Genomic DNA, 21,795 nt, shown 5'->3' on the forward strand with positions numbered 1-21,795 from the left:
TGTGGCTGCTGGAATGCCACGGTGGCGTTCCTTTCCAGCATGTGGCTGCTAGAATGCCACGGTGGCGCTACTTTCCAGCGCGTGGCTGCTGGAATGCCACGGTGGCGTTCTTTTCCAGCGCGGTGCTGCTGGAATGCCACATTGGCGTTCCTTTCCAGCGCGTGGCTGCTGGAATGCCACAGTGGCGTTCCTTTCCAGCGTGTGGCTGCTGGAATGCCACAGTGGCGTTCCTTTCCAGCGCGTGGCTGCTGGAATGCCACAGTGGCGTTCAGGCGTTCCTTTCCAGCGTGTAGCTGCTGGAATGCCACGGTGGCGTTCTTTTCCAGCGCGTGGCTGCTGGAATGCCACAGTGGCGTTCCTTTCCAGCATGTGGCTGCCAGAATGCCACGGTGGCGTTACTTTCCAGCGCGTGGCTGCTGGAATGCCACGGTGGCGTTCTTTTCCAGCGTGTGGCTGCTGGAATGCCACGGTGGCGTTCTTTTCCAGCGCGTGGCTGCTGAAATGCCACGGTGGCGTTCTTTTCCAGCGCGTGGCTGCTGGAATGCCACGGTGGCGTTACTTTCCAGCGCGTGGCTGCTGGAATGCCACGGTGGCGTTACTTTCCAGCGCGTGGCTGCTGGAATGCCACGGTGGCGTTCCTTTCCAGCGTGTGGCTGCTGGAATGCCACGGTGGCTTTCCCTCCACAAATCAATCGCTCGTTACAATCCACTTTGTTATCCTCCATGTTTGTTCAGCAAATATACGCTGCACTCTCTACATTCATACGAAATGCGAATTTAATTAAAAAATTTGAGACTGAATAACGTTTATTAAAATACTATTTTCATGAAATTAAGTAATCTAAGCTTCCTCGATATTTTATGGAAAAATGTTATTCGTACGACATTAATAGAATCGACTTCTTGTAAACTTTTTCAGACGCGCATATGAACTTTAGCTTCAGAGTTGTACCATAGATTTTGAAAGCGGTTATAAAGAAGTAGGACATAACAAAAACCTTCAACCATTCTGAAAATTGTTCTGAATTTAGCTCCCATTAATAGAAAGCTTCCAATCTTTCTGCTAATCAAATTATGCGAACAGATCTTGACAAATTTTACTTGAAATTGGAATGCATTATTCAACCAAATATCTGTATCAGATACAATAATATCTTTATCAATGATTCTATCTTATATCTGTATCAATGATTCCGTCAAATTTCTGTATCAATAGTTCTAGTATCATAGGCGGAACTTCACGTGTCCTCTCCACATAGCAACCGCGCGTTCATTTTAAAAATGTGTATTTTATAACGAACATTTATTATACAATTGCTCTTATTATATATTCATCTATCTTCTGTGAAAATCTGTAATCTCCCTGTGACTTGGCTGGCTATTATCTAAGATGTTCGATTTAAAGAATGTTGGTGACAAGGTGGTTTTCAAAAAGGTTATATGCAAATTCAGTTTAATTGCTGTGATTCGAAAGCGTGGGTTAAGTAAAAATTCTTACAGATTTCTCATGGCACCTCTCATTAAGGCGCATGAATAACTTGCAGTCTTGCTTAGTAAGCAGTAAGCTATATTTGTATTAAAATTAATACGTTTACTCCCGTTACGGCCATAAAATTCTATAATTAACTCTCCTTAAGGCACTAAATTTACACTTGTAACTCCCATTACAACACTAAAATAAGCCGATTAACTGCCATTACGGCAGAACAGAATAAGTTTCCGTGTAACTTTACCTATTGAATAAGTACAGAATAACTTTCGTTGCATTGCCAAAATTAGTCAACTGTGCAAATTGTGCAAATAACCTTCACTACGCACTAAAATTAATCTAATAACTCTAATCGCAAGGCTGAAATTTACCAAATAACACCCATTAATGCAGTAAAATTAATCAAAAACTCTAGAACAATAACTAAAGTTAACTAAGGGGTCCACCCTCAAAATCGAAGAAATTACGTTGTGTGTTTTTCATCTCATTTCGCAGGGACACACATATATACATACATACCATTCGATTCGTTAAGACAATTTATAACGACTCTAGAATCCCATTTTTTCCAATTTGTAGAGGATTTGGATTATATATTGGAAAAACTTGGGGGAGGGGGGCAATGGCTAATTAAAAGTCGAATAAAACATTTAAGAAAAGTATCGACAAAAGGGCATCCAGAGTCGATAGATATTCTCTTTACGAAAGTAATGGTATGTCTCTCGATGTTGTAGCACGTAAATGGAAGGAGACATATTTATAAAGGACCCCCCTTCATTCCGTTTTCTATGCATTTCACATTTTTCTTTCATTTTTTAAACTCACAAGGGCAAAACATTTAAATGTTTTTATTTAGTCGATTTACATAAGTATACGAAGCTTCAGAACGATAGGTCATATAGTTTAGGAGATGATTTTGAGGGTAGACCTCCTCTTAATCAGTAACTCCATGCAATGAGAGCAATGAAATTAACCAATAACTCAAGTGAGAGCAATGAAATTAACCAATAACTCAAGTGCGAGCAATGAAATTAACCAATAACTCCAGTGAGAGCAATGAAATTAATCAATAACTCCAGTGAGAGCAATGAAATTAACCAATAACTCCAGTGAGGGCAAAATTAACCAATAACTCCAGTGAGGGCAATGAAATTAATCAATAACTCCAGTGAGGACACTAAAATTAATCAAAAAACTCCAAACCAATATTTTAATTCCACATCTCATCCGTGATACAACAGTGAAATCAACAACGCATTCATCTATTCACATTTGATCGAAATTAACACGATCGCACTGTGTTCACATTTCATGAGTTATATTGTAGGAATATTTTTTACTAATAAACTTCTACAAAGGGTATTCAAGGCTGCAAATGGGAATGTATATAGAAAGACGTATAACTATTACAGGTTGGCATGACCAGCAATCTTATGACATAATCGCAATACCTGGACCGAACAGCTTAACTATTAAACAAGAACACAAGTAACGTCGATTGCTAGACAATTTTATTTTTATTCCCTTCATAATATTTTCTTCATATTTAGCCGAGTGTTCACATGATGCCACAGAGTCAGACGTATTCTAGATCCCGTGTTTCTTATCAACTATGTCGTATCCTAGATGCCGTGTTTCTTATCAACTATGTCGTATCCTAGATGCCGTGTTTCTTATTAACGATGCCACAGAGCCGTGTTTCTTATTAACGTGTTTCTAGATGCCGTGTTTCTTATTAACGATGCCGCAAAGTCGTATCCCAGATGCCGTGTTTCTTATTAACGATGCCACAGAGTCGTATTCTAGATGCCGTGTTTCTAATTAACGGTGCCACATAGTCGTATTCTAGATGTCGTGTTTCTTATTGACGATGCCTCAGAACAGTATCTTAGATGCCGTGTTTCTTATCAACGATGTCGTATTCTAGAGGCTGTGTTTCTTATCAACTATGTCGTATTCTAGATGCCGTGTTTTTTATCAATGATGTCGTATCCTATATGCCGTATTTCTTATCAACGATGTCGTATCCTAGATGCCGTATTTCTTATCAACAATGTCGTATTCTAGATGCCGTGTTTCTTATTAACGATGCCACAGAGTCGTATTAGATGCCGTGTTTCTCATTAACGACATCGTGTTCCTAGATACCGTGTTTCTTATAAAGGTCGATGATCTGCTGGACGTCCAGCTTGGACCCCAGGAATATGGGGATGCGCTGGTGGATGGCGGTGGGGACCACATCCAGCACTGGGGTCTTCCCCGTGGTGGCAACCCCACCCGCCTTCTCAACGATGTAGGCCATGGGGTTGCATTCATACAGCAGCCTCAACTGTTGGAGCGAGCGGCGGTTGTTTTGTGAATGTGAATATTCAAGATTATAAATTAACGCAATGTTCAAGCAGGCGGTTTAATTAAAGAGAAATATTGACGTAAGGCTCTTTGAATTAAGATAGGAGATAATAAATGCAGCAATCCGGTGTTCTTATGGGAGGAAGAATCGAAATGAAAATCTATGTTCTATGTTAAATCGAGAATAAAATATTTTTTATGCGTTACCTATTGGAGTTGGTGACACGACCTACATGACACGACCAACTTTGATAGACCAGGATTATTTGCTCCAACTAACAGGGTACAAAATGGCTAACCTTTGGCCATGGGAATAATAGCTTGGAAAATACGGTTTTTTAAGTAAATTCACTATTTAATTCTCAGAGAATCACAATATGGATTCGATATTATGAAATTAGGTTTATAGAAGTAAATTAAAATTTAAAGAGAATCATGATATTGTTATCATGTTTTGAAATAATATTGGCATCAAAATTAAAATTGTCAGAGAATCATAGTATTCTTTCGAAGTTCCTAAAAAGGTGGATTAATACTAAATTTGGAGTTATAAAAAAATCATAACATTGTTTTTTTGTTTCTCAAATAAGATTGCGATTATTAAAATTGAAATTGCAAGAGAACAATAGTATTTTTTTCAATTTTTCGAAGTAAGGTTACTAAGTAAGGAGGTAAGGTAAGGTTACCTTGCCCTTAGGCGCGTCAGCCGTGGCAGGGTACATGAAGATACCACCGTACTTGATGGTGCGGTGAACGTCTGCTACCATAGAACCAATGTAGCGGCCACCAGCCTTCTTTTTCTGCAATAAACTTTACTGTTACTTATATTTCTATTGATATAGCGGCCCTTAGTGGCATTCTGTCACTCAACAATCATTTATTTTAAAGTCCAGTATTGGCAGCCTTACCTTTAATTATTTGTCTGTTCAAGAATAAAGATTGCGCTGTGAATAATTGATTGTTGTTACGATGATTGGCGCCATAATGATTCATCACAAGGTAAACCTGCATTTTCTGATACTATATTATTCATAATGACGTCCAGCCAGTTTAACACACCAAGCCAGTTCACCACAACAAGCCAGTTTACCACACCAAGCCAGTTCACCACAACAAGCCAGTTTACCACTCCAAGCCAGTTTACCACAACAAGCCAGTTTACCACAACAAGCCAGTTTACCAACCAAGCCAGTTTACCACACCAAGCCAGTTTACCTTCTGCTCCAAGACGTACTCGGAGACGGCAGCATCCCAGAGGTTCGCATATCCCTCGTTGAGGCTGTAAATCTTGCCCTTCTCCTTGATCTTCATGTTAGGATCAGTCAGTACGAACTCCCCGATGCTCTAGGAAAATAATAGTGTGCTGCTTTACGATAGTAATATCAGGAATGTAACTATAGTATCGCCAAATTTTTTAAAGAAGGTTTATTATTTCGTTTTTGTTATGCTTTTGTCAAGAAAACTGTGTTTTTTTTTTTTTGTTTATGTTGCATTAGGTATGTAACTTTAGTTTTGCCACGTTTTTTAAAGAAGGATTAGTATTTAGTTTTTGTTATGCTTCAGCCAAGAAAGATTGGCTTTTCGTTTCTGCCAAAAATTTAGCTTTTCAGACCAGTTAGAAGGATCCTACCGAGTTCAGCAGGCAACTTTAATAACACGTCATATGGATTTTCTGGATATACATAGGTGTCAACTTTGGTGGCCCGTTAAAATGTTTGGCAGGGTGGCCCAGTGGTTAAAGTTCAGAGCACCAAGATTGACGCACTAGAGAGGCGCGGGTTCGATCCCAGCTCTGTGCGCCAGTTACTGGTCAGAATCGGCAAGGAGGCCGAGCGGTTAAGCAAATAAAATTTGAAGCAGTTAGTTGGGAGTTCAAGAGGAGGCCGAGCGGTTAAGCACAGCAGAATTGTAGCAGTGAGTTGCGAGTTCAAGCCCGCAACAATCTGTGAATGTTCTGCGATGTTAAGAATCGGCGACAAGCCTACGGCGGTGAATATAATAAAGCCGTTGACGCCGTTGCCGATGGATATAACCATCATCGTAGCGGAGCCGTAGAGGGCGTAGCCAGCGGCCACCAGATTACGGCCGGGCTGCAGCGCGTCGCTCACCGACGGAGTGCCTTCGCTGGAGCGTCTGCAGCAGTTTTGCGGTGAGAAATTCTTTGAAACAATCCAAGATAACTCGGTTATTAATCACTTCGTCACAACACAGCAGTTTTGCGGTGCGAAATTCTTAGAAATAATCCAACAGAACTCAGTTATTAATCATTTCATCACAACACAGCAGTTTTGCGGTGAGAAATTCTTTGAAACAATCCCTTAGAACTCGGTTATTAATCATTTCGTCGCAACACAGCAATTTTCCGGGTGAGAAATTTTTTTGAAACAATCCAATAGATCTCGATTATTAATCACTTCGTCACAACATAGCAATTTTACGTTGAGAAATTCTTTGAAACAATATAATAGAACTCGATCGGTTATTAAACATTTCGTTACAACACAATAGTTTTGCGATGAGAAATTCTTTGAAACAATCCAACAGAACTCAGTTATTAATCATTTCATCACAACACAGCAGTTTTGCGGTGAGAAATTCTTTGAAACAATTCAACAGAACACGGTTATTAATCATTTCGTCACAACAATCAAATTGACATCTATTCGTTTAATTATTTCGTTCTGAGATACTATCAAACATAATAATTTATTCATTTAGTCCAAGAAATCATATGCAAATGAGTCGTTCCTTTATTTTCATGTATGCTTCGCTCTTAGAACCATATCGAGCGTAGCAAATTCTTAATTTTATAACAATTATAACAACAATATAACAATACTAACAACAATTAAATTATAACAACAGTAATTTATTCACATATATGGTCCAAAAAATAAAGTGAGTCGTTTCTTTATTGATATGCTTTGTTCATAAACGAATACCGTGCATAATATTATCAATTCCGTTAAAAATCAACTGAGATACGTCACTTCATGGTTGAACTATATAAGGTTGACCCACGAGAAGTTCCGTCTTTCAGTTCAGCTTTCTTGTTGCGTCGCTGAGATCGAGAAACGTAAACAATCCCGTCCTTCCCATGACGGATTGGTTGACTGGTTTGATCGTATTTCCGTGATTGGTTAATGCCCGTGACGTCACTGAGATCAGTGACGTCACAGGCGAGCAACAAACTACATCCGCAAAAATGGGCTTCTGATGGGTCAACCTTATACTAGTTTAACCATGCGTGATTTCGCCTCACCTGTAGATACCGAAGATGGAGCCGATGGACACGAGACAGTCGATGTTAGAGGAGCCGTCCAGAGGGTCGAAGCACACCACGTACTTGCCCTGGCGCTCCACCTCGACCTTCACACATAATGCATGATTACTTAATTAGTGCCTAATACTAAGGAGTGATTATTCTTTATTCGATACGTAGTATTTATCGGCATTGATTATTGATCGTGTTAATTTAAAACGGAAGAAGTAGTTTGGTGCTCATTCGTCCTTATTTATGAACGAATGGAATGGGAGAATGAGTGTGTAATGAGAAGTGTATGGGTTTGGGATGAGGTTTGAAGAGAAAATTTTCAGAATGGCCGGTGAATCAGTATACGAGTGGATATTTGATCAGAGCCTTTATTCAGTATTTTCTCATCAAATCGGAATATATTAGGAATTTAATCGAGTCGGCTGATGTCCGCTTTTATTTTTCGTAAAAATTGCTAATCGTTCCAAATGGAATGGGTAAAGAAGTACCATATGCCCCGATGGCGTTTCTAGATCGTAGTTTCTACATGATGACAAAAAGCGCGATCCGTTTGAGCAATTGCCTTCATGACATCTAGTTTCGAGTTTTTCTTGCATCGCCATATTCGAGTCGGAGAAACAGCAAAGCTACGTGCGTGAATCATGACAGTACGAAGACAGGCGCGATGATAACGGACCCGAAATCCAGGATAACTTGCAGACTATGAGCATTGAGCGACACTTAAACTTTATTCGATTGAAAAACAAAATCCTCAAGCATGTTGCTAAATACTATTAGGAAATGAATTGAGGCATCGGCAGAAACTAAATTAGATTTTTTTCTGGCTCCATTGGCAAGACAACTCTAGAGTGTGGGTTGGTACACAAAGAGCCTTAGGAGGTGGGCTCAACAAAAAAAAGAGAGGTTGAGTGCATTTAAAGTGCATGAATTAAGTGTAAATTTATTCTGGAATGTGTATGCATCACCTTGTCATTTGATTGCATTTACTTTGAATCAGCATCAAAACGTAATTCAATGCCATTAATGTCGTGCAGAGTCTATAATAGTCTATGTCAATAAATAATCAATAGCAATGTGCAACGCATATAGTAATAGTAATCTGTAACGAAAACTTACACTCATGTGTAACGAAATGTGTAATGTGTAACGAAATAATAGTAATGTGTAACTCAGTAGTGATGTGTAACGAAAACTTACACTCATGGGTGTTAGTGATGTACGAGTATGAACGATATTACCTCGATGACAGTCTCGTTCTCCTCAGACACGAGTAGGCACGTAGAAAAGGAAGCCTTCAGCATGTTGATGAAGAGGTCGTTAGCTAGCACGTCAAGCTTCTTCACCTCTTCGCCCTGCACGTTCACGTCCCCCGCCATGCCGTACCTGCAACAACGGGCGTAATGGCCTTTACTCTAGAAAGCCGTTACGTTCACATCACCCGTTACGTTCACGTACACAACGGGCGTAATGGAATGCAACAACGGGCGTAATGGCCCTTACTTTAAAAAGCCGTTACGTTCACGTCCCCCGCCATGCCGTTCCTGAAACAACGGACGTCATTGCCTTCGCGTATCAAGTATTTATGGTACTGTAACTTCACTTGGCCGTTCATAGTCTTTTCGCTGGTTCTCAAAATCTGTAACGATTTTCTTTACTCCGTTGTTGCGTTATGCTTACGCTTCTACGCCGCTACGTTTACTTTTTTACGTCATTACGCAAATTTGAATCTGTTTAAATAAAAAAATTGTTTTAAAAAGTAAATAATTTCACAGATTTCTATAGGGACTTGCTACATTCTCCGATGCAAATTAAAAACATAAGAGTCGTTCAAAGCCTGTATCATCAAAGCCAGCGTTGTTTAATCAATGGTCTAGCTAAACGTTAAATTTTGCTAATACCGTTTTAAAACGTGTTTGTATACAGAAGCAAAAGGCCTTCAGGCGCTGCAAGGGTGCACCATACTATTTTATTGCCTCAAGTTCGAACATATTCTTACTAATATCTGGTACTCAATGCCACATGATCCGTGCTCTGAATGTCATGTACGTGTTCAACAGAATAACATCAAGAGTAACGGATTTGGCACACTATCACGTAAACTTGGCACGTAAGCTCAGGCTTCCATGCGGATTGGCTGAGTTGGGAGTCAGCAACGGAACCCAAGGTCACTGATTGGTCAAACCGGGGGGTGCGGCACACTGCTACTGGGCAGTTTTTCCCCGTACAAAATTTACACGTGTAGCAAGACAGCCTCCGTGCACATTCAGAAATAAGGTAATTTAGACAACCTTCCAATAAATATTATATTATTAATTTGCATAAATTAAAATATCATGCATTTTTGCTCATCACGCCAGGTCTGTGCTGCGTAATACAACCATACTAAGAACCATGGTTGAATTAATGCTAAGAACTACTACCTACATACACAACCATACTACAATCATACATAAAATCGAGAATCTCAGGAGACACACTCCGCATTATAAGCATTAATTTTGAATATACATTGTCTGATTGTCACAGAGAATTCTAATGATAATATTTACTTCATTTAATTGTAATTTCTCTGTGTTGTGCATAAGTTACCTACAATCGAAATAAATACCTAATTACACCAAATATAAATTACGTGAATGTCATCAATAACTTGGCATCAATAACTTAATATGGCACTTATTACTCTGAAAAAAAATAAGCTCTTAATCCTTTTATCATTAAATCTACTACCATTTTTTAATACTTACAGATGAGCAATGCCAGCTTTTCTCACGGCAGAAGAAATTGCTTTCACAGCAGTTTGAATGCTAACTAACAGCTGAGTTAAATCTCCACTAGCGGACGGGTATTTTCGTTGTTCTGCCAAAACCCATCTAGTAAGGCTCATGCAGTTTGTGTCTATGCTTTGGTTTGAGCCCGACATGGTTAGGGATAAATTCCTCACAACCTGTATGAAATCTGAAAACCTGATATATACATGAACACTATGTGATGTACAAAATATGTCGCATTTATGAGTGCAATAATTATCAGAAGACAAGCTAGCCTAAGTACGAAGAAAAGAAATAAAGCAACAGTGCATAGTATTACTTAGGAATGTGTTTAACTGAAAATGTTAAAATGAACAAAAATTAAAATGCACGATCAATTCGGCTGCTCGGCAGGCACTGGCTTCTCAAGTGCTGACTGCCGATGTGAAGCCAGCACGGACGAGTGTGTGATGGGGTTCGTCATAGGACAAACGAACAACAGTACTGTCAAGGTCAAATAAAAAATACTACAAGTTTATCTCAACATTATTAATCATTATAACCTATATGATATCGTTGTCACTAGGATTTTACACTCACGTTATACATTAAATACGCAATTGCATGAATAATTAAATTAATCTGTTCAGCTCGCTCTAGGAATGTTTGATAAGCCATAACTTAAGCTCGATGACCTCTTTTAGTCCATTTTTCAAATTGATGATTTCTTTCAGTCCATTTTTGCTGCTGCAAACATTTAAATGTGTTTTTTCCTACAAATTATAATTAGCTTCAGATGTAAGTAATTATAAATCCGCAATACTGAAAATTCTAAGGATCACAATCATCATTCCGGTTATGATGTGGCGCGAAGAAAAGTAAAGTTATCGATTATTTAAATCACCCAAACTAATGCTTAACTTGCTTTTTTTGAATGGCTGCGACAAAGCAAACTACTCTGAAATTTACTAAACAGAAAGCAGATATGAAGCCTCTTTGTAGGTATGGAGAGAAATGTTATCAGAAAAATCCTAATCACCTACAAAAGTACCACCACCCTAAAAAAAATTTTCAATCTGAAAAAGATGTACGAAAACGAAATGCTTGTGAAGCTTTTTCAGCCGATGAGGTAAAATGATAATTTTATTGCGCATTTTATTTTAATTAAGCTAATGTGTTGAAGTAATTTGTTACCTAAATTGATCCATGAAAATTCAGAACTAGCTACTATGAAAAAAGTTCTGAATGGTTTTAAACTCATGTTTAATTTCTTTATTACTTTGCACTTTGCAGGATTCACTTCCATCTGTGGATGCACATGCAAGTTCATCTCTGCCGGCTGATACTTCTTCACCTCCCCTAAAACAAGCAAAACTTGAAGGTTGGGTATGACCCCATTTGGAAATTTGGTGTCAACTGTCAATGTCATATTGTCATCATTTAAATGTAGGTGTATAGGTAACCTGGTAGGCTGGTAGGCCTACCTACCCTTTTCCTTTTGCCTGTGGATGTTCATGTGATGATGTGGTCATGTCATGGCTTTGGCCTTTGCTGTTGGACTCTCCGCAGTTCACACAATTAAAATATTGATACAATTGAAATTGAAGTAAAAAAATTATTTGTTTTGTTGTTTAGGTTTTGGTAGCAATTTTCTTTTTGAATCCTGACTATAATATCAGGAAAAAACTTGTTTTTATTAAAATTTTTAGAAAATCATAAACTGAAAAATGAAAATTGACCAATTGATTTAGGGTGCCTTGGATGAGTGGAACCTTGTAAGGCTTGTAGTCTGGTCATGTTCTTCTAATCTTCTGTCAAAAATTAGATAGATACGTCGTCATACAAGGTAATTTATCTTGCTTCTAGCAGCAATCTTGTGTCAATGTCTTGTGCTTGTTGATGAGGTATCGAGGGGTTCACAGAGGCCTGAGACTGAGAGGGAGTGCAAGTGTCAGCTCATCTACCTTGCTGAATGCTGACATTTCTGAGTGCCTGGCAGGCTGGCAGGCACCTCAGTGGACTGAGTGGAGGCTCAGCCACACCTGCTAGTGCTAGGCTGCTGCTACTAAATGCTCGTGTGTCTGCTGCTAATGCTAAAAGTTAACAAGTATTAATGAACTAGCTAATACCATAAAATTGGAAGCAATGGATAAATAAAAAATACTTCTTTAGCAAATTAATTACATTTCATTCATTGAAATTATTAGGAGCCTGGCATTTACTGTTTAAATATGAAAAATTTTCTCATGTACCTATTAGGGTTGCACACATGAGGGCTGAGGCTTCAGACTTTCAGTACAATTTGCTTAACCCTTTAGCTAGTAAGTAAGTAGATTAAAACAAAAAAGAGATTGAATCTCCCCAAAAGCTTCAACACAGCCTCAGTTTTTGTTGGAGACAACAACCATGACATTATTGGTTATCATACCTCAGCTCAGCCAATTGCTAATTATATATATGACCAATGTTCCATACATAGCATCATGCTGGGACCCCCTAGGCCCTAGTCAAGTGGGCCCAAAAATTAAACTGTGAGCATTTAAATGAGAAATTTTTGTTTTAACTTGCACAATGGAATTGTTGCTCTTTTTATACTTTTTAAAAAGACAGAAGTAGCATTAGCTGCAACCTTGAACCTTAACTGTTAAATTTTAATTAATTTGATGTTAAATAGCTATTCTTTACATTTAAATGTTTATATTTGAATAATATTCAATTTTTTCAAAGTAATGATTGTATTTAAATTATTTAATAAATTATCCAACCTCAAATTACTTCCTAAATGTGAAAATTTCAAAAAATACTTATCAATAAACATATTTATGTTGAAACAACTACTTTCTTATAGTTGTTCCAGAAATTAAAATTTCTGCATATTTTCATGCTTGCCATGAAAGATTTTACTCATAGTTTTACTTACAACATACCGTCAACCGGGGCTACTCAGGACAATTTCGAACATTTTTCATTCATAACTTCTTACCATGAAACATTTCATAAACAAGTTTAGGCTCATTTCAGAGCTCTTTGCAAGGGCTATCACATGGCTTCTCCATAAAACTTCCATATGTTACCTCGTAAGGTGCCAGAACCAAAAAAAAAGTATACTTCAGTACTCACAGCAGTGAGTGACAGAGAGCGCATTTTCTCGTTGACAAAAACTTGAGGTCACGGACAGACAGACAGACAGACGGACATGGCGAGCACAATAGTGCATTTTTTCCATAAATGAGAAAATGCGCTAAAACGAGTGTCCCGAGTAGCCCCGTCAAACGAGGCTACTCGGGACACTTGGAATAAAACTTAATTTTAAAACATTTAAAGTATGCAGAGTGTCCTCATCCATTACCTACTAACAGTACTCTGAAGTCCTCCTCATTCATTGTAGATGATGTAGAGGTGGAATAAATGACATTTTCTGTGATCTTTACTTGTTTTTCCTTTATTGATATGATATTACCATATACATTAATTACCATATTATTGATGTGGTATTACCGTATCCATGAACAGGCCCCATTGAGCATTTCAACTACCTTGTCCACTGCAAGCTTCATATCAGCAGCCTTATAGCATTTTTAGCACATTTTCTCATTTATGGGAAAAATGCACTATTGTGCTTGCCATGTCTGTCCGTCCGTCCGTCTGTCTGTCTGTCCATCCGTCTGTCTGTGACCTCAAGTTTTCCTTGACAAGAAAATGTGCTCTCTGTCACGGTTACATTTTTTTTGTATCTGTAAGCTTACAGGACGGCTTGTAATTTCACACCATTTTAATTGGGTTAAGTGAATTTACTATAAAAAAGATCGTGAAAAACATACCTGAAACAGAAAGGAATGTTTTATTGACAACTATCATATGTTTTGGTGAAATAAATCATAGTTTAGGTCAATTACTTTTCATTCTATGATGCCTGGTGCACAATTCTATATATGACATTCTATGCACAATTTTGTGATGACCGATGATGCACTAATTTTTCTATAAGTGAAATTTTTTGCTGAGCGAGGTAAATGTAATCAATATTCTTTGTTTTTAATCAATTTTTTTCTTAACTGGAGCCTTTGCTAACTGAGGTTCTACTGTAAATGCATTTTTGGGGGTGTCCTGAATAGCCCCAGGGGGGTGTCCCGAGTAGCCCCGCCATGCGGAAATGGCCGCCATTTTTTTTTTTTGGGACTGAGGTATGTAAATTCCGCAAATAAAGTTTTCATGCTGACACTTGTCTGCCACTTTTTTCTAAGCAAAATTTTTTAATACAGCAACTATTTTTTTTACTACAGACTTTAGCATAAGTACAAGGACTACTACTAGTAGTCCTTGCATAAGTAACTTTTCAAAATATTGTTTTTCACCATTTTTTTCAGGAATTTTTCAAAGCTAGTATATGTAGTATTTTTGAACTTCCTTTATACTACATAGATAGGAAAATGTTGACGTTTACGCCACTATATTTAGTTTTGCAATATTCCAATTAGTTTTGCTACTAAAAGTCTAAAACAGTTTTATGATGTGTCGGAGGACTGTCCCGAGTTACCCCGCCTGTCCTGAGTAGCCCCGGTTGATGGTACAACTTGAGAAATAATTATTTGGGATCTTAAAATTGCTCTCTTTTCTATATCTGATGCTGTAAGTTACCAGATTCTTAATCCAATAAATTTATTAATTTTCAGAGACCTCATCACTGGCTGCAGACTCCTCAATAGCAGCTGAGAACTGCACTTTCACTGATGAAGATGAACAGGAGTTACCAGCCAGCCCTTCTGATCTGCAAGAAAATATCAAGCAAAAGTTTCTTGTGGAGATGCCTGAAGATTTCTTCAAATTCTGGGACTTCTGTGAAGAGCTAAATAAGGAAAATCCTTCAAGTGTGTGTTTATAATTATAGCATTCCAATTTAGCTGAATAAAAGGGACTTATTACGGATTTCTCATCAGTAGTAAATCTTGTTGCCACTACAAAGTGGATAGCTTACGGTAATTATTTTAAGTATAAAAATAGATGCTTTGTTATTAATTTAAATATAATAATTATTCTCAATAGTTTTCATACTTAAATATTTAGTTTAGCATCTTTCAACATGCAGGAATAATTTTTTCTTTTGAGGAAAGTGAATGAACCTTTATTTATTTCTTGGTTGAATGTTAGCTGTGTCTTAGCATTGGTATTCCTTTAATATTTTATGAAGATGCCAGCAGTTGAAGTCAGTGTTGCTGGTTCTCAATCATCCTTTGAGAATTCTTTTATTAAATTTTGTGTTATATCATGTATAAGGATTCTCGTATTTATTTATTATTGTAATCGAAGTCGACTAGTTCAAACATCTTTAATTCTGTTTAAAATATGAATAAAAATGTTCATTTTTAAATCCAACAATTATTTGCCATGCCTTAGGATCCCACATCTAAAATCTGATTTCAAATCCAGTAAATATCCCTGCAAAATAGGTATTGTTGCTCTGTAAGCAAATAACAACTCTTTACCCGACTTCAAACAGACAAACATTTTCAAAAATGAAGTCACTTATAAGTTATTTCCATCATGAATAATCCTTGAGTTTGTTATGTCTAAGTGATAAATTTTCTTTAAGCAACATTTTCTATGAGATAACTACTTTTTATAAGGCTGAATATTTGTTGCTGAAAGACAGTGCACCTTTATATTGGCTATTGTTGCAGATGCTCTGCTGTCGTGTGGCATTCGGCTGGTTGGGGCATATGATGTGGTTGCTGGTAAAGACTTGAAGCCTCGTTGTCTCTCCCGGTATCTCTGTCACTGGAGGTTCTACCATGACCCTCCTGAAATGCAGGTACCTGCCTATCAAATCTACGTATCACACTTATTGCAAGGATTTATGTGATGTGTCCCATTTTATAGCTTGCTGGTCTGTACATGTCTCAGAGCTATCAAGTTTCAATTGACTATTGTATATTATTTTTATTCGATAAATTATTGTAAAAATATCTTTCTGTCAACTGCCTTACCATCAATCACATTGTTATCTTTAACTGGATTAAAAAGTATAAAAAATTAATTATATTTTAGGTAAAATTAAAATAAATAGTCTCGGTACAAACAGCTGAAGATACTTGCACCTAAAAGATACCTCATAACTATTAACTGCTTTTTCACCTGGGGGAGGAGCGACCATTACAGTCAAGATAAATCGTTTTGTATGGGCATTTGGTTTTGTGAATTGCAACTACGGTATTTTTTTTATTCATTGAAAAAAAGCGGTTACCCCGATGGCTCGAGGAAAAGCTCCACAAAAAGCTGAAAACATTTATTGAAGTGAATTTTGTACTTTTACACGTTCAGGGCAACCATAGTACAACTTTATGCCTCTGAAAACTTTATAACAACTTGACTCAGATAAACGTTGACTTGTGATTCAATGTGACATAAATTGCTTCCTGGATTCGTTCTTGACTGACCAACCGCCCATGAAAAGTGGACGGTTCTAACCTGATCACATGCAAGGCATTACGCAGAATAGCGCGGTATTCATTTTGATTGTTCCACTTTCAATGAAATGATCGCGGTATTAGAAATGCTAAGAATCTTGCAAGTACATCAGTTGAGTTCGCGATTGTGCTTTTGATGAAATGGAGTATTGTAAGTTACTTCAAAGTATACTGACTAAAATGCAAAGATGAACTCGAAGTGAGTTATCTGTAAAAGAGTACTGGTTGGTGAAAATTTCATTTTGCAGAGATATAGCTAAAATTCGGTGTTGATGCTGTTGTGTTTTTGCTGAATATATCCTTAGAAGGTACAGGGTGGAGCGCGGTAATTTGCTTATTTGCACTGCATGCTGTGGCGGCACTGACGGTCGAAGACAGAGGAGAGAGGACGTGGCTTACAGTGGATGGCGAGAAATTTGTATTCATCTGGCTCTCAGTTGCCATCATGCAGTGGACACGTTAGAAGAGGTCATTTTGTGTAGAAGCGTATTTTTCAAATGCCCACTTGATCATTGCAGTGCAGCGTGCTTTTCGTTCACGATTCGCTGTTCCTTCACGCGGACGTGTTCCTGGACGGCAATCAATTGTAAATTGGGTGAATGAATTCAGAACAGCAGGGAATGTGTCATGTCTACGAAGGGGACCTGAGAGAAGGATTACAATACCACGAAGCATCGAGAGAGTTAGAGCAGCAGTACTGCAATCTCCGAAACGCTCTGCTTGGAAGCAATCATTTGCTCTTGGCATTTGTCTATTTGTCTATGAAGCAGGACTATTTTCAGCCAGCTCATGAGGCAATGGAATTAGAGGAAACATGGTTCCAACAGGATGGTGCCACCTCACACACAGGCCACAGCGAGGGTTACCATGAATTGTTTGAGGCAAATGTTTCCAGGACGGCTTATCTCTTTGAGAGGTGATGTGACCTGGCCAGCACGCTCACCAGATTTAGCCCCATGCGATTTTTTTCTTTGGGGTTACCTGAAGTCTAAGGTGTATATCAACTACCCCAACACCTTGTAAGACATAAGGAACAATATTGAAGCTGAAATTGGCTGAATACCAGTGGGCATGCTTGTTAGAGTTCATGAAAACTTCAGAAAACGTATGCAGCAGAGTGTGGCGAATGCGAATGTCGACTTTTGTCAGATACACTATTTAAAACCATGTAATTTATAAATTCCATTATCGTTCAGTATAATTCAATATCAAATAAATTTTTCTAGTGATCATAATTTTTTTATTTCATTCCCAAATCAGCAAATTACCGCGCGTCACCCTGTATAAAGCATTTCAGTCCCATACAGCATGAAACCTGTGGTTGCAGAAACATATCTCGATTCGCATTCCAACCATTTTTCCTCACCATTGCTGGCTAGTTCCATCGCTAAGCCCCTAAATATTGTTGCAGTTAATTAATGTTTCATAATTGTCACATTTATGAAATATCTATTTTAATTACAATAGGTACCTTGACGAATTGATGTGCCTATGAATAAGTAACAGCTTAAAACACTAACACAAAATCTTGAATATTGTGCAGGTTGATATAAGTTTGCCGAAAATAAACTGCAAAGTAACAAACATTTCTTTTATTACCAGACAATCCTTACGTGCGGTAATGATGGCTACCACATCGGGTATTTCCGAGACTGTCCGTCAGAAGCACCGGTGTTTGTGGCGAGTATGAGCGACGTCAAGCCTGGTCTCGTCTCCCCTCTCGGTGACAACGTCTTCGATGCTCTCAGGTACCCAGTGAAAATTTACGGACATGTCCGCTTCCGATTTGGATTACCAGAAGCTGGAGCGACTCTAAATTTTGTTACCCAGTGAAAATTTACAGACGCGTCAGCTTCTGATTTGGATTACCAGAAGCTGGGGCGACTCTAAATTTTGTTAAGGATTGCAATATATCCCAGTGAAACTTTACAGGCGCGTCAGCTTCTGATTTGGATTACCAGAAGCTGGGGCGACTCTAAATTTTGTTAGAGTATGTCATATAACCTGCAATACATCTTGATTGTCTGGAAGTACCTGCCTTGTGTATGCTTATTCTGTTCTTTCTTATCCCTAAGAATCATATGACAGCTATTTTTATAAGGCTAAATTCGTATGTTTGCTTCCGTTAGGATTTTGTCCTGCACAGTTTTTGTTTCGCTACAACAATAAATAATACTCAATGCATCCGTCTTTCGTCCCATTTATATCTGCAAATTTAGTTAGTTTCATGATGGCTAAAAAAATCCACCTACTTCTTAATATGAAATTTCGTGCCTAAATATTTTTTCTACATTTTATGGGATTTTTCTATACTTCGAAATCATTGGCAAATAATTTTGAGGCACATATCGAAATAATTCGGATTATAATCTTTGCATTTTTAGACTATGCCTATTTTTCGCAGTAGGTACATGTAATGAGATGCTGTAAAGGAAACAATTTTATTTTTTCTGTAATACCAGGATGTTTTCAGAGTTTACTGCAAGGAAGCAGAGAAGAAAGTGGACACATTCAAGAAGCCGGCGTTCTCGAAGCTCATATCTCAGCTGGAAGACGCCGCCAAGACCCATGGCTTCAAGCTGGACAGCAAGTAAGTGCAATGAATGGGTTTATTTCGTAAGCTTCAATTTTGAATTGCAGCTGCAAACATTTATTGAAATTAATTTTGTACTTGCATGAGGGTTTTACCCTCATACCATTTGTAGTCAGTTTGTAACATTTGTAGTTTAGTCAGTCTATTATTTATTGTGACTTGGAAACGAAAGTATTGGAGTGTAATTAATATCATTGCTCTAATGGCTCAAAACTGTCTACTGAAAAATGAGCTTACTCTTTACTACCCTCTAAAAGTCTGTTGAACAATCGCCTTAATTTCTATTGAATAACTAATCGAGGAACATCAGTAATTAGTCATGCTGGTCTTTTTATGTTTCAGGAATGATCTGAATTGGTCCGTACACATTAATAACCTATATCCCAATTAACAGAACAGATGCAGTGAGACAGCGGAAGAAGAAAGTTGTGTGTCGGAGCTTCCATGGCGCTGGTATCGTCGTGCCTTATGATAAGGAAACTGATGTTGGCTACCGGGAGATACCCGAAACTGATGGTGAGGTTCCATGATGTTTGGTGCTAACGCATCGCTTGTATTTATTGACTTACCCTGTGCCATAAAATAGCAGTCTCGGTTATGGAAGATTAGCTGCTGGAAAAAATCAGTTTAAAAACCAAGCTCTAAATGGAAAAAGATGAAAGTTGCTGAAATAATTAGGTGCAAGAAGCAAAAAATATTGGGAAAATTGTGATCGAAATATTACATGCAATAAGATTTAATTAGAGTACCAACCAAAAAATTATGTCTCGAACGAGGGCAATGTTTACTACCAAATACGATCAAACCTGTATTTCTTCATTTGCTGCAGAAAAACAACTTGGTAAATATTGGATGAACAGCCAATCCAGAGCCACTGAAACTCGTAACTCCAGCAGAGCTAACAAAGCTGCTTTTTTAGTTTTTTGAAAGCAGAGAAAAAGCCCAGATATATTTTCTGAGCTTTTGATATTCTTCTACTTACAATTCACTTCGCCAATTGGAACCAGTTGATTTGATGCTGGATAACATATCCCATTAGTTGCAGTTATGATCAGTTGTAGACAATTAAAATATTTAATTGATCCAAATAAGTTATTTAGTAATTTGATAATTGCAGCAAACTTACGCAAGATGCTCCAGAGAGTGAGCGATGCCAAAAACCCAGCAGCTCGCAGTGCAGCTTTTGCAACCGTGCAAGAAGTGATCACCAACTCTCAGTGGGCGACTGATGAAGGAGACTTCGGTACTGCCGGAAAGGAATGCCAAATTACTTTCTTATTTCTATTTGTATAATACTCTTATTTATGATTCATTTCTATGAATACAAAGCTTTACGCTTCAGTTTGCTTATGACGAAACTCGCTCTAGTAGAAGCATGTGTTCTTGCGCTGATTTGGAGTTCATGAATCAATGAACCTAATTCAAAACTATGACTTTATGTACATTTTTTTTGCCAGTAAATCATAATTGCACTCAAGAGAACAAGCTTCATAGCAATTATGTTTCAACTATTATAACTCGTGAATAGCATCGTTTTGTGATTTGCTAAGTTTTTGCAAGCTGAAAAACAAAGTTACAAGTTGATGCAGGCGTCTTAGACATGTTTTCCAATGCATTGTTTTTGTGTTGATTATGCTCAAAGTCTCGTCTTGATAACACTATGCGTTGGTTGCTACAGGCATGGGGCTCGAGCTCGGAATGGACCTCTTCCTGTTCGGGTGTCCGCACCTGCATAGCTCTGCTAAGCATCTCATGACCGTCGCATACGACCTCCTGGGTCGACAAGAGTTCTCTACCATCCTGAAGGTGAGCCATATCTCTAATTGAATTAACTCTTATATTCCCGCCATCAAAGAGAGCCCTACATCTAATTAACTATTTAGATAATCTAGCATTCTCATGGTCTAGGGCCTAGGCGAATCAAACCCTACTTAACTCGAGGTAACTCTACTATACCCGCCGTCACGGTTAGCTCCAGTAGTTCTATTTCACTCTGAATGAATCTAGTCTCCTTCTGGTCAAGTCGAGTCAAACTCAGATCAACTCAGAATAACTCAACTTTAATTAGACTCCACAAAGCGAGTTTCGCTATCAAGCTTGAATCGGTTTGCGTTTGCCTTGTATTAGGAACATTAACGCTCACATAAAACACTGCGCTTCTTAGGCGCTGTCACGTTGACAGCCATTGCCGAATTTGCCGTGCATCCAAATATTCTGATATTTTCATAACAAATCGCCTTTGTTTCAAATGACATTCTTTGAGTAATTTTCCACGAAATAATTTTCTAAGGGAAAATGTATATTCGGGAACGGGAGTCATAGTATGACTCCCGTTCACGCGATCTAGTTTCACCCAGAAACGTCGCGCTGGCTTCTTCGTTGTGGCGTGTACAAGTGAAGCTCGTCCGGTCAAAGCTCCGCACACTAATTCAAAGCTGACACTGCATGACTCTCCTTTAAACCGATTACTTGTTCTAATAGAAAGTTTCGGTCTGAACGAATCGACACGATACAAGTATCCTTTGGTAAATAACTTTGTAAAGGCGGTTTGAATTTAGCCATAAATCGAGAGTTTAATTATTTTGTCGGGTGCACTAATGAAAATTATCCTCTTGAATGAATTTTCAATAGGGTTGTTTGTAATCCATTGCTGTTATTACTACAGCCGAAACATCTTTATGTTTTTGTTTAATCACGCTTATCTTCTTGTTCCAGGCTCACCTGAAGAACAGACGCAAAGGACAAAATTTAAGCGCTTTTAACTAAGCTCTCTGTTACATTTTGTCCTCTCATTGGACCAGTTTCCTGAAAATGATGATAAAAACATTATTAGAATCGATGTAATATTAAATATACAAATAGAGAATTAATTAATT

At 38.0% G+C, this 21,795-nt stretch overlaps 2 protein-coding genes across 2 annotated transcripts; one reads left to right on the plus strand and one right to left on the minus strand.

Moving 5' to 3' along the window:
• Positions 1–3,496: 3,496 nt before the first annotated feature.
• LOC108664370 (fructose-1,6-bisphosphatase 1) lies at positions 3,497–19,759 on the minus strand. Its single transcript, XM_047883135.1, has 10 exons — positions 19,755–19,759; positions 14,190–14,194; positions 9,860–10,079; positions 8,351–8,495; positions 7,101–7,207; positions 5,827–5,971; positions 5,054–5,182; positions 4,525–4,638; positions 3,629–3,818; positions 3,497–3,594 (listed from the first exon to the last, which is right to left on the minus strand). Exons 3-9 carry the CDS (start codon positions 10,033–10,035, stop codon positions 3,630–3,632), a joined length of 1,005 nt encoding a protein of 334 aa, XP_047739091.1. The 5' UTR covers positions 10,036–10,079; positions 14,190–14,194; positions 19,755–19,759; the 3' UTR covers positions 3,497–3,594; position 3,629.
• Positions 10,695–21,795, plus strand: LOC108664369 (histone PARylation factor 1). The gene is made up of 10 exons (XM_018150949.2): positions 10,695–10,991; positions 11,156–11,243; positions 14,536–14,730; positions 15,541–15,671; positions 17,929–18,074; positions 18,800–18,916; positions 19,314–19,435; positions 20,037–20,162; positions 20,598–20,725; positions 21,635–21,795. Exons 1-10 carry the CDS (start codon positions 10,797–10,799, stop codon positions 21,683–21,685), a joined length of 1,299 nt encoding a protein of 432 aa, XP_018006438.1. The 5' UTR covers positions 10,695–10,796; the 3' UTR covers positions 21,686–21,795.

The sequence above is a fragment of the Hyalella azteca genome, unplaced genomic scaffold, assembly GCF_000764305.2.
Source record: "Hyalella azteca isolate HAZT.00-mixed unplaced genomic scaffold, Hazt_2.0.2 contig12079, whole genome shotgun sequence".
Classification (NCBI taxonomy): domain Eukaryota; kingdom Metazoa; phylum Arthropoda; class Malacostraca; order Amphipoda; family Hyalellidae; genus Hyalella; species Hyalella azteca.